The sequence below is a fragment of the Gobio gobio genome (genome assembly GCF_949357685.1).
Source record: "Gobio gobio genome assembly, chromosome: 11".
Taxonomy (NCBI): Eukaryota; Metazoa; Chordata; class Actinopteri; order Cypriniformes; family Gobionidae; genus Gobio; species Gobio gobio.
In genome coordinates this window covers 1,835,982-1,850,274 of record NC_137104.1, presented here as the reverse complement: position 1 = coordinate 1,850,274, position 14,293 = coordinate 1,835,982, and the positions used below count along the sequence as shown (strand labels likewise).

The 14,293-nt window shown below is 36.6% G+C and overlaps 1 protein-coding gene across 1 annotated transcript; it reads left to right on the top strand.

Annotated features, from left to right (window-relative positions):
- Positions 1-3,771: 3,771 nt before the first annotated feature.
- Positions 3,772-10,730, top strand: LOC307134176 (uncharacterized protein; the record flags this gene model as incomplete). The annotated part of the gene is made up of 11 exons (XM_079829710.1): positions 3,772-3,835; positions 5,534-5,813; positions 6,178-6,314; positions 6,401-6,433; positions 7,496-7,775; positions 7,856-7,992; positions 9,061-9,132; positions 9,220-9,252; positions 9,775-10,054; positions 10,214-10,350; positions 10,446-10,730. 11 exons carry the CDS (start codon positions 3,772-3,774, stop codon positions 10,448-10,450), a joined length of 1,458 nt encoding a protein of 485 aa, XP_079685836.1. The 3' UTR covers positions 10,451-10,730.
- Positions 10,731-14,293: the final 3,563 nt, after the last annotated feature.

Sequence of the window (14,293 nt, the reverse complement as noted above, 5' to 3'; positions counted from 1 at the left end):
GTGTCTTTCCCTCGGCAGAGTTCCTCTGCCGTCCCAGGTACGTGTTGTTCCCCCTCCACGAATTGGCCGGGGCCACCCCTGGGACTTCCGTATGTTGTGCTGCCCACGGCCAGCCCATACGTGTATTCTCCACATGTTAACTCCCTCTGGGCATGATGTGGCTTCCGCAGCTGCCTTCACAGGCATGCTTTCCCAGCGTTATCCAATACAGTCAGCTGAATGGGTCTTGCGGAACAGCAGCTTTGACTCTCCCTGCGTGAACTTTCCCGCCCGCATCAGATCGGGGTCCGTGGGGCTCATCGCTGGGCGCTGGAAGTGGTAGTAACTATGGCGTTTTCCACAGGGGATCCCAATTCGTCGGTACGTCCGACGTACGTCGAACGTGACCGACTGAATGGGAACGTCTCGGTTACGTATGGTAACCCTCGTTCCCTGAAGGAGGGAACGGAGACGTACGTCCCGTCGCCACAGTTGCTGTACCATCACTGCAGGTCGAGCCACTACGTGTGGCTCCTCAGTGAAAAACAGCGTGCATTCGCTCTCGCTTCCTGTTTATACCCGCGGCGCGGGGCGGAGCGCGAGATGCAAATCTCGCACGCCAATTGTTCATTGGCCGGTTCTAGATAGCTCGAAGCTGATAGGGGCTCCCAGAAGTGATCCCAATTCGTCGGTACGTCCGACGTACGTCTCCGTTCCCTCCTTCAGGGAACGAGGGTTACCATACGTAACCGAGACGTTTTTGGCTGCATGATCACATGTTTTGATCTTCGCATCTGAGACATATTACAGTGTCGTTTGGCCATGCATGATCACAGACAAGCTAAAAGAGTCTCATCTTGAAGAAAAAACCCAAGGAAAGAGCTGATGTAGCGTTAGAGGAATGTGATGCAGGATTAATTTCCATCTTTGTGATTCTTTTGATAATTATGTTACTGTAAAGTGTTAGATCGGTGAAATAAACCACACTGTGATATTCTTAAGAGAGCTTTCATTTGATATGTGTCTCTGTTTGGCGAGTTTGTGTGATTATAAATATGAAATCCAATATTATTCGTAACATAAATTAAAAAGTAATGTGGTTGTCAAGAAAGCTTTCAGAAGCTTTCAAAAGATACCATATATGTCTAGTTTTGTGCTCCACAACATATAGATTTGTAAAAAATAATTATGATGATGCAATATTGGACCCACGCACCCGTCAGGGTTCCTACGCAGTTTGTAAAAGTATGGAGAAAAGAAAGCAGAGTATGGAAAAATATTTTGCAATTCCAGACTATTGCCCCTTTTTAGCATTCTATAATAGAAAATTAAGAATTTAATTAAAACACATTTATCATACAAAAAAAATATTTTCATGGCAGCTGTTTAGTGATTCTTTAGCAACTATCAAACACGACTGAATTAAAGCAAGGCGCACTTTTTCATTATGAAAAATTGCAGTTATAAGCATTTTGGGTTTCTTATATTCAATATTCTTAGCACTGTATTACCGAGCTTCTAATAGGAAAGAAAAAAATAATAAAAAAATATACAGATTTTCATGTGCACATGTGAAACCATTAAACTTTGCATATAGGACAATGCACACTGAGCCACATATTGCGCCATCAGCCCATTTTACAGTGTCGTTTCTTGGCCGCCACAGAGTATGTGTTAAAGCAGACCGAAGTCCTTGAAATATGACGCACGACCCTAAGGCGAGCCAAAGTTTGAACACTTTTTCACAGTCCCAGTCTTTTTCATAGACCCTTGAACTTGGCAAATAGGCCAAAGCACACAGTGCCATCAGCACAATTCGTGTCATGGTTTCCCCGTCGCCACAGATGATGCACAGATCTTGTTTTCTTCATAGTAAGATGGCAGTGATACACAAAGGAAATAGGTTGTAGTATATATAAAACTAGAAATTATAATGTGTAAGCATGCAAAAAATCGAGGAGTGTATTGGTGTCGCCATGTGACTTGATCAAGGACGAAATAAAGCCTCATGTTGTGTACAATCATGTGGGCGATTCACTTTGTGTGTCAGATGTTCAAACTCCAAAGTAATGTTTGATCTAGAGCTGTCATGATCACAAAAACAGGGAATATTTTGCAATAGTTCCATTTAATGTTGATTTTACTGATATCAGATCAGACTTATTTGGTTAGGAGGGTCTTAATTCACCAATAAATAGAGCATCATTTCTGAGCACAATATTATTCATCTAGATCCTCTTCATAGACTGCTGGTGAGTATTAATATTCATATCTATGTTTAATGGCACATTTTTGGTTTGTAATGTTTTGACAGGGCATAATGTTCCTCATCTGAATAATATATTGGATAAATAATAAATATAGCAATTGTTTATAAATAAATATTAATACTGTTATTTATTTATTTATTATATAAAAACTTATTATTTACTATTTATTATTTACAGATAACGGCTGACTTGTGAAGGTCTTCTGTGAGGCTGCTTCATTGATGATTTCTAGGTGAGTTATGAATGTTTATGAACTCTTTACAATTATAATAGGAATGAGAATGTATTGAATACAGTTGATCAGTTTTATTAGTGATACATTTGCAAAACTCTAAGCCATTCTTGTAACACAGCCGTGCTTCTGTTCTTTCATTAATGTTGTGTTTCCTTTTTCAAAACCATATCAGAGTAAATGTCATTCCATTAAAACATCACAGTTACTTATTGAACACACACAATATAATATAATATTAATATTAACCAATCACTTGTGATTAATAGCAACTGTTGTGGTGTAAAGAAAGTCTTGTTAGTGAAGAAGCTGTTAGTGGTTTCTCTGAGAGCATCATATGCAATGGAGGTTTTACTAATAAAACTAAACTTTTGTTTGGACTCAGGGAGTAAAGTCAGGGTGTAAAGATGTAGTATATAGTAGTCTAGAAGTGTCACTCACTGCAATCCAATAATGACAAGAGAACATTCAACAAGAATCAGTTTTACTGACAATCTGTCTTTTACAAAAGGGCAAAATGTGGCTAAACAATAGTGTTGATAATTATTCTAATAGCAATGAACATTTAATAAATATAAAACTATTATCATAAATAATGAAATATCAACATTATAAGTGTCTATACTGACACTTTTGATCAGTTTAATGCATTATTGCTGAATAAATGTATTAAATTTTTTAACAGTAGTGATAATGTTACAAACGCATACTATTTCAGAATAAATGCTGTTCTTTTGACCTTTCTATTCATAAAATAATCCTGTTTTCAACATTGATAATAAGCAAATCTTCATATGAGAATGATGAGATAAGGGTCATGTGACACTGAAGACTGGAGTAATGATGATAAATTCAGCTTTGATCACAGGAATAAATGACACTTTACTATATATTCACATAGAGAACAGTTATTTTAAATAGTACAAATATTTCACATTATTACTGTTTTGCTGTATTTTGGATCAAATAAATGAAGCCTTGGTGAGCAGAAGAGACTTCTTTTAAAAACATTTAAAACAATCTTACCATCCAAAAACTTTTGACCGGTAGTGTATATAAGTTAAAACTAGAGCAAACTCAGCAAAGGCGTTTAAAACCCAAAGAACGGAGGCAGGTTAGTCACATTACACTGACTTTAAGTCTTGGGCTTCTTCTACTATTGTCTCATTACAGTAGCAATATATATATATATATATATATATGTTTCTTTGTTTAAATGAGAATGAGAAATTGAAAATGATTCCTTCATATGCTGAGATGAGGTGATGTGTTGTTGTGTCTTATATCAGGATGGCTGTACGTGGGATTTTGTTTCTGACACTTTTTACTGGGCTGTGCGTCGCTGATCCCAACGGTACGTTTAGATTAATACAAGTAAAAATGCCTGGATTTAAAAATACGTAATCAGATAATGTATGTACTTATTATGTTTGTCTAACTGTCATTACTTTAGTAACAGAAAAGGACACACCATCATGCCCTTGTGTACCAAGTGAGTGTTCTTCATTACTTTGAATGTTGTCAGTCACACACATATAATATTCTTACAGACTCTTATTAACTGTCTTCATGTACATTATCCCTTATTGGTTGTTATGGCAAAATAAACCCAGACAGGCTGATCAGGACCCCGGCTTATTACATGATTACTGACCACAAATAAATAATTTGACACAAAATATTGATTTGAGTTGAATTGTATTTAGTAGCTCATGTGTAAAAAATGCAAAGCTTCCGTGAAAATTATTCCTAGCAAGACAAACAAACACGTTCAAAGAAGACAAACATTTAAGGAATAGTACATTATCCCTTAAATGTTTGTCTTCTTTGAACGTGTTTGTTTGTCTTGCTAGTAATAATTTTCACGGAAGCTTTGCGTTTTTTCATGTACACCCAAACAAATAATTACATAATTATATACTGTATTCTGCATGACATAAATTTGTACCTTTTTATTATCTTAGAATCCATTACAGTGAAGAAAAACAAGACGAACACTACAGTTCTCTCAGTTTTAGCCTAACGGTTAGAGAGGTGGACTTGTAACGCATGCTATGTGTTCTCGGGAACAATAGATCTAACCTTGCAAGCTGATTGAAATAAGAAACCCAGTAACCACCAGAGCAAGTCAAGTCAGGTCACCTTAATTTATATATCGCTTTAAACAATATAGATTGTTTCAAATCAGATTTACAGTGATAAGAGGAAACCGGTGGGAAAGAGATTATTTTGGCTGTACATCAGCTCGAGAAGAAAGTTATTGTCCAGCTAAAGTACGTCTTTAATGTATTAATTTCCGTTGTAAAGAATCATTACTTTTTTACTTTGGGGCCACTTACACGACACCATTTAACTAAAATAGAAAACGTTTAATGCATTCTGGCCATTCATTTGCATGGCAACAGTGTTTGGCGGCTAGAAAACGCAAACTTTGAAATAGGTCTGAAAAAAAGCTAATCTAGTCTGGCATGAATTACACAGCGTTTTTCTTTGGGATAAACAGAGAGACTAACATTAGCGTAGATGCCATTCTTCTGATGATGTAACGAGTACATCATATGTTATGGGATGTGTTCCCGGTTTCTGGCTGACCTAGTTAATGCAGCCTAACAATCATTTAACTGATTGGAATAATATAAATTGATAATGTTCTGTGTATGCCAGATTAAAGAGATTAGTCTAGATATAAACTGACAGAGTGTGTCTGCTTCCCGAACAATGCTAGGAAGACTGTTCCAGAGTTTAGGTGCTAAATAGGAAAAGGCTCGACCGCCTGCAGTTGATTTTTATATTATTATTATTATTATTTTGTTTATTAAGTGTGCAGGGCAATCACCCAGTAGAGCATTACAATAATGTAGCATTGAGGTCAAGTATCATCAATTAAGTCATTTGATAAATATTACATAATCCTTATGCTCTTTTTGATAAAAGGCAAGCCATTAGAATCAGAATCAAGTATTCCAGAGAGCCGTGTAATAATCATTTGAATTACACAGCTTAGCATTATTTTGCCCATTATATTGTAATTATACTTTATCTTGTTAAACAGAGAATCTTGCTCTTGGAGCCGCAGCTGTCCAGTCTTCCACATACGAGAATTTAGGAGCTGAAAGGGCTGTCGATGGCAACAGGAATTCAATTCTGCCTATTGGATCATGCAGTCATACTAATGGGGACTTGAACCCCTGGTGGAGAGTTGACCTGCAGGAAGAACAAGCGGTGACCAGGGTTGTCATCACTAACCGAGGAGATACTGCTGCAGAGAGGATAAATGGTGCTGAGATCCGTATCGGCAACAGCCAGGAAAATAATGGCAACAGTAATAAGCTGTAATTATTGTATCTGTAATATTCAAGTTGTTTGAATATATAGATCTGTAATTCTGCATGTTAAGCAGTTCCTGCATATAGGCTCTAGGGGGCAGTGGGTGAGAAAATATGATGTGAGGCAGTGATGGAGGGAATTCTAGGGAGAATGAAAAATGATCCACATGTGTTCAAAGTGATCCACGACTCTAGTGTATTTTCTAAATAATACAGTCTCTCTCTTAATACTTGGTTAGAAAATGAGTAAATAAGATACAATGACTTTGAATGAATCTTTTAATACAAACTTGCCTTTGACAGAAGTATATTTAATATGCTTCATGCCGTTTTGATACGCTCATCTCTATTTCTCTGTGTGTCTTCACAGGGCTGCGACTGTTGGGTCCATCCCAGCTGGAGTCACAAAAACATTTGAGTTTAAGCCGATTAAGGCCCGATATGTCAACATTGTTATTCCTGGGCGCAATGAATTTCTCTCACTGTGTGAGGTCGAGGTGTTTGCAGGTGAGCGACAGAGAGAGAAGACTCTGTGATAGAATTTGTTTATGTACTTATTAATGTGTGTATAACTGTTATTATTTAATTAACAGATAATCCCACGGCATCGTGCCCTTGTGCTCCAAGTGAGTGTTCTTCATTACTTTGAATGTTGTCAGTGACATATATAATATTATTATTTATTTATGTTTTTTATTGAGCAAAATTGCAAATGATCAAAACAGCTTAAACATGCACTGCAAAAACTGCTTTTCTTACTTAGTATTTTTGTCTTGTTTTCAGTCCAAATATCTAAACAATCTTACATTGAGAAGCATTTACTAGACAAGCAAAAGTTTTTGTCTCATTTTGGGGGGAAATAACTCAAAATTAAGGGAGTTTTTGCTTAAAATAATATTTTGCTTACCCCATTGGCAGATTAATTTGCTCATTTTAAAGGCAAAACTCCCTTAATTTTGAGTTATTTTCCCCCAAAATGAGACAAAAACTTTTGCTTGTCTAGTAAATGCTTCTTAATGTAAGATTGTTTAGATATTTGGACTGAAGTGTGGTAAGAGACCAATGACACATAAACATACAGAAGAGAGAAAAACAAAACAAAGAGAAAAAAATAATAATAGACACACATACACACACACACACACACACACACCCTCACCCCAGCAGTTGAGCATCTATGCTCCGCTGAGTCTTCCTCCACAAAGTACGCTGGAGCATCATAACAGGCACCTCCAAACCAAGCTCCCCTAGTCTGGATGTGACCTGACAGAACAAAAGTCATGTTTGGTTCCTCTTTTTGTTCTTTTTTTCCTGTGGCTTGGACCATGATGTGCACCGGTTAGCTCCCCAGCCGGAGATACCACATCCAGCCCAGATATTAATCCAATACAGTTATTTTACCTGAGAGAAGGGATTGGGGCAAAGGTGGTAAGAGGGAGGAGCCAGTCAACCCCACAGCCGAGTCTGTAATGACCATGCCAACAGAGTCACACCCACCGACAGCACCTAGAACAGCCGCCCGACCCAAACCATTTATATTTGATCAAATAAAGGATACAAATTATAAATATTTATATGTAATGTTTTCTGAAATGTTATTTATATAGGAGATGAGAAGGAAGTCAGACAAATAGTTTTGGATTATACTTTAGGGAAAAAAAGTTACTGTTTATTATCTTGTTAAACAGAGAATCTTGCTCTTGGAGCCGCAGCTGTCCAGTCTTCCACATACGATAATTTAGGAGCTCAAAAGGCTGTCGATGGCAACAGGAATTCAATTCTGGCTGGTGGGTCATGTAGTCATACTTATGAGGACTTGAACCCCTGGTGGAGAGTTGACCTGCTGGAAGAACAAGCGGTGACCAGGGTTAGCATCACTAATCGAGGAGATTGTTGTGCAGTGAGGATATATCGTGCTCAGATCCGCATCGGCAACAGCCTGGAAAATAATGGCAACAATAATGCGCTGTAAGTATTGACAGAAATATATTTGATATGTTCATGCCGTTTTGATACACTCATCTCTATTTCTCTGTGTGTCTTCACAGGGCTGCGACTGTTGACTCCTTGGCAAATGGAGCGACAAAAACATTTGAGTTTAAGCCGATTAAGGGCCGATATGTCAACATTGTTATTCCTGGACGCAAAGAATATCTCACACTGTGTGAGGTCGAGGTGTTTGCAGGTTAGGGACAGAGAGAAAAGACTCTGTGATAGAATTTGTTTATGTACTTATTAATGTGTGAATAACTGTTATTATTTTATTAACTGGTATTATGGGATGTGTTCCCGGTTTCTGGCTGACCTAGTTAATGCAGCCAAACAATCATTTAACTGATTGGAATAATATAAATTGATAATGTTCTGTGTATGCCAGATTAAAGAGATTAGTCTAGATATAAACTGACAGAGTGTGTCTGCTTCCCGAACAATGCTAGGAAGACTGTTCCAGAGTTTAGGTGCTAAATAGGAAAAGGATTGACCGCCTGCAGTTGATTTTGATATTCTCTGCACTATCAACTGGCCAGAGTTTTGAGATTGCAATAGTTTTAATAGGGAGCCAGTGCAGTGTTGACAGAACCGACTTCCTGGTTCTAGTAAGAGCTCGAGCTGCTGCGTTTGGACCAGCTGGAGTTTGTTTATTAGGCGAGCAGGGCAACCACCCAGTAGAGCATTACAATAATCTAACCTTGAGGTCAAGTGTCATCATTTAAGTCATTTGATAAATATTACATAATCCTTATGCTCTTTTTGATAAAAGGCAAGCCATTAGGAGTGATAATGAAAGACAGGAGCGTGCTCTGACACCACATCAACATGTTAAGCATAGCTAATGAAAATTTAGCTGTGGTCTGTGGTCTATAGATAATCACAAAATGAGTTAAAGACCTATCAGCCTGCGCCATCTAGAGTTTCATGCCAGAACTAGTTTATAAAGATGCAGCTGGCACCAGTTGTGTTTGAATGAAACGCGAGAGAGCGGGTCCGTGTGTGATACAAGAAAAATCAAAGAAAGACCGGCTTCAGAAACCGGATGAGCTGTCTGTTATACAGCGTTGCTATTGATGACGCTCATTATCTGGACATATCTGACCTCAGAATGTCACCACTGACCAATCACAATCAAGTATTCCAGAGAGCCGTGAAATAATCATTTGGATTACATAGTTTAGCATTATTTTGCCCATTATACTGGGATTATACTTTAGCTCATTAAAGAGAGAAAAAAAAGTTTGTATTTTATGTTAAACAGGGAGTCTTGCTCCTGGAGCCCCAGCTTCCCCAAACGAGACGCTCACGGCTCCTGTTTTCAAGGTGTTTGGAGGTGAGGGACAGAGAGAGAAGACTCTTGTTATATAATTTGTTTATGTACTTATTGATGTGTGTATAACTGTTATTATTTTATTAACAGAAAAGGACAAACCAACAAACACTGGTGTTACAAGTGAGTGTTCTTCATTACTTTGAATGTTGTCAGTGACATATACAGTATATATTATATTATTATTTGTTTATGTTTTTAATTGAGCAAAATTGCAAATGAACAAAACAGTAGCTTATACAAGGTAAGAGACCAATGACACATAAACATACAGAAGAGAAAAAATCAAAACAAAAACAAAGAGAAAGAGAAAGAGAAAGAAAATAATAATAGCGTTGTAGTAGAAGTAGTAATCATACTAATAATAATAACAATAATAAAAAAGTAGTAGTAGTAGTAACAACAATAATATTCATGATAATAGTAGGAGTAGTGGTAGCATTAGTAATTTATAATAATAGTAATAGTATTGTTAATAACAATAATAATAATACATTTAGACCAGTCAATACAATTATTGTAGATATACACTACTCTCTAGTTCTCTAGGTCTGGCTCCATAACTGCCAGTGAGCACAACCAATAGACCCTTCCGACATAGACACTTTCCTCAAAAAAGTTATTGTTTATTATTTTGTGAAACAGAGAATCTTGCTCTTGGAGCCGCAGCTGTCCAGTCTTCCACATACGATAATTTAGGAGCTGAAAGGGCTGTCGATGGCAAAAGGGATTCAAATCTGGCTGGTGGATCATGCAGTCATACTGATAGGGACTTGAACGCCTGGTGGAGAGTTGACCTGCTGAAAGAACAAGCGGTGACCAGGGTTGTCATCACTAATCGAGGAGATACTGCTGCAGTGAGGATATATGGTGCTGAGATCCGTATCGGCAACAGCCTGGAAAATAATGGCAACAATAATGCGCTGTAAGTATTGTTTCTCTCTTAATACTTGGTTAGAAAATGAGTAAATAAGATACAATGCCTTTGAATTAATCTTTTAATACAAACTTCCCTTTGACAGAAGTATATATGCTTCATGCCGTTTTGATACGGTCATCTCTATTTCTCTGTGTGTCTTCACAGGGCTGCAACTGTTGAGTCCATGACACTTGGAGAGACACAAACATTTGTGTTCAAGCCTATTAAGGGCCAATATGTCAACATTTTCATACCTGTGCGCATGGAATATCTCACACTGTGTGAGGTCGAGGTGTTTGCAGGTGAGCGATAAAACGAGAGAGACAGTGTGTAGATATTTGTTCTATTTATACTGTGTGTAATGTCTTAATGATTTTTGTTCTGTTTTCATTGCCAGATTGAGTGGAATAAGATGATGTTACACCACAGTCACTGATCCTATCAGCAAAATACCAAACTACAGTTTTCTGAGCAATACTAATATTGCACTTCTTTCTTTGTTTTCATTTTACCTCTGCACCTTTTATCCTTAAGATAAAAGATCAGTTTCAGTGTACATTCAGTAAAGCTTTGAAATGGTTTTTAAAATTCACCTGATTCTCAACCACAGTTTGATCCAGAGGGGTGTGTATTTACTCTTCTTTATCTTTGCTTTCTTCATTAATAAATTACTATAGCATCACATGTTGTATTGTGTGTTTCTGGATCAAAAAAGGTTCATTTAGATATTCACAATGAGGATGAGGAGGTGAAAGAGAAAGAGAAAAATAATGGACAGAATGAGGTCCAACCTTCTGTCCCAGGATCAACAACACAACCACCAATTCAATCAATATTAACCTGTTAAAAATCCCAAGAAATGGCATACCGGGACTAAAACAGATACAGTTCATGAATCCTTTAAACTAAAGCATAAGTATGGTCTCATTTGAAAGCAGGCACTTGGCAGTTTACTGTAAAGTCCAAATTATTTTTGTTATTTGAAATTTATTTTTATGAAGTTGGCCTTGTTGTGATCTATAAATGAACTACAGTTGAAGTCACAAGTCTGACCATGTTATATTTCAAATCGGAAGAGGATGAGTCTAAAACTCTGAATTTGATTATATGTTTTTCAAGATCATGTCATGTGATTTTATTTTGAGAAGTCTCTAAAAGGCTATCTGATGTTTATTACCATCTTCTAAGCTTCCATTCAGTGTATTGTCTCTATGTTTTTGAGGTGCAAATTGCCCCATTTAGTTTCAGTCTCCTCAGCACACATTCACACCTCTCTGGTCTGGTTATGGCTCCAATTATGGTAACACTTTATTTTAAGGGTCCAGAATAATGCATTAGTTAAGCATTAATTAAGGATTAACTTGTTCACAACTAAGCATTAGTTAAGCACAAACACACTAGTAATTAATGATTAACTTTACATTTTAAGGGTCCGTAGTAATTAATGATTTGCTTGTTCACAATTATGCATTAGTTAAGCATGGACACAATAGTAATTAATGATTAACTTAACATTACAGTAAGGGCATTGTGGCGAACAGCGAGGCCGAGGGACCGTGAGGGCGGGACGAGGTGGCGCTCATCAGGGAGGATGAGCGCCACCTGCGCGCCGCAGCGATCTCGGCCCTCGCGGTCCCTCGGCCTCGCTGTTCGCCACAGGCATATCTTGCTTTATTATGCTGAGATTGATCGAGCCTGGTATAAATAACTCCATACAGATCTATTGTTTTACAAAAATAATCTATTGTTTACAAAAGGAGAAAACGTGTGTACTTTAATGTAAACTTGGACCATGTGACATAAACTGAAGTTAACAGCAAAAAAATATACTATAATGCTGACTGTTGTTAGTGTTTTTTGTTGTATGAGTTAAAAGTGTATATGTTGGGTGAATCCTCATTGTGTTCTGGAAGAATGAGTTGATTTAAGACATCAATGAAGTGTTTTGGTAGTTTTAGCACATTTTGAACGTGAAATTAACTGCTTTGCTTTGAAAGGTGTCCTAGCGATTGTAGCTGAGAGATAGACGTCAAACAGACTCAAACAAAGACCCAGAATTCTGTGGTGTTACAGCACTGTGGCTGCTGTAAATGGCTGCTGTAAGGTTTCTTTATGAAATAACAGGCACAATGGCAAAGATATTTCTGCAAAAACTCTAAAGTAATGTTCGGTTGCAGTGAGAAAGTCACAAGAGACAACTAAAAAAACTCATGCGTGTATTTAGCCTAGTGTAGATCTGTTTGCTTACACATCCCCCAAACTCCATTTACATATGAATACAGGAAAGGCCAAAATCATTGTCTCACAGGTGAGGAAGAGGCCTTACAGAGCTGTTACACCCATGTCACAGACACAAACTTCTCATTCAAACTAGAGAAAACGCTGGGATTTACCTGGGAAAATTAAATCAATGTACACTTTTTCCAATCCCTACGACACATTTTTCAATACTTGGGTCACTTTTTTAAAACTCTTCACACACTTTTTCACACAAATTCACACAACTGAATTTCAGCTTGGCACAGCAGTTATTTTAGTGTTCAAAATGCACTAAAACTACCAAAAAGGACCCAACAAACACACTTTTTCAATCATAAAACACAGACCTAAAACACATGATCATTACACAATGTTTTCTTTTGTAAAATTTTCTTTTCAAAAAAAGACTTACACTATAATTCACTGCAGTTTATGTTACATGGTCCTTGGTCCAGTACAGTATAACATTATTCCTAAATTTTTCCCTTTTGAATGGATGGCAATGCAATTTTAAAACTAACACCAGCTAAATCTATTTGTTTTGATAGTATTTTAGATTCAAAATATATTTCAATATGGTATTACTGTCAAAATGTAGCAAATTTCTTTTTTTTAACATAAGTTTAACAGTTTTGAAAAGAGAATGTAAAAATGTTCAAATTGGCCTGTATAGTACATAATGTTTTGGTGGTGTAAGTCAGAAAAGAATGAATGTAAATTGAAAGATGTCGTCATTGAACACATTTTGTGCCCAAAGCAATGATAAATGATCCAGAGTTTAGCCACATAGACTGATGTGATCCCTGAGTGAAGACAAAAAGTGAACAGTGAAAAAGTGATGAGGATTGAGAAATGTCTCCCAGCAAATGTAAAAAAATAAATAAAAATAAAACTGTTGACATGTTTTAAATTGTTTTAAAAATTAAATTAAATATATTTTCATCTTATTAGAAGTGATATTTTCTTGGTGTTTAGCCCCACAGCTTTCTGCATATCGCTTTACGTTTTTTTTTTTTTATTGCATTGGCCAATACTAAATTGATATGTTAAAAACTGTGAATCATTTTTCATTGCTTTCACACAAAATGCATTCAATGACCACATTTTCCAAAATCCACGAACACTTTTGTTATTCGTACCTAACCATCTGCAAAACTATATATTTTTAGCACATTCTTTGAATGCTAACACACTGCTTTCAGAACTGATCAAACACATTCAAGTCAGAACGATGATCAACTCATTTCTGCAGGAATTATACTGAAATATAAAATCTTAAAATCCAAAGGGACCCACTTTATATTAGGTGGCCTTAACTACTATGTACTAACATTTTAATTATCCATTTGATACAATGCACTTATTGTGTTCATTCATGTCTTTACATTGTACTTACATTTTTAAATATACCTGCATGTAATTACATCTGTAATTAATTTCTGTAGTTACATTTGTAATTACACTGTTGACACTTCCCTTACATCTAACCCTACCTTTAAACTTACCAATACAACCACACCTGACCCTACCCGTGTCCCACCTCAATATCAGCAAAAGTGTTTTGCAATACAATATGAACACAATAAGTACATTGTACCTAAGTACATAGTAGTTAAGGCCCCCTAACATAAAGTGGGGCCATCTAAAGTCATAATTTATCATTGATTTGGCATAAAATACATTCAATGGCGACATCTTTCGATTTATAAGAATTATTTTCTTACTTCAACACAAACACCACCAAAACATTATGAACTGTATAGGCCAATTTGAAAAATTTTTGATTCTCTTTTCAAAACTCCCTAACTTATGTTCAAAACTTAACTAAAATTAATTAAAAAAACAAAACAATTTGCTACATTTCGGCAGTATTACCATATTGAAATATTGGGTGATTCTTTTGAATCCTCAGAATCCTTTTTGGTAGTTTTAGTGCATTTTGAACACTAAAATAACTGCTGTGCCAAGCTGAAATTCAGTTGTGTG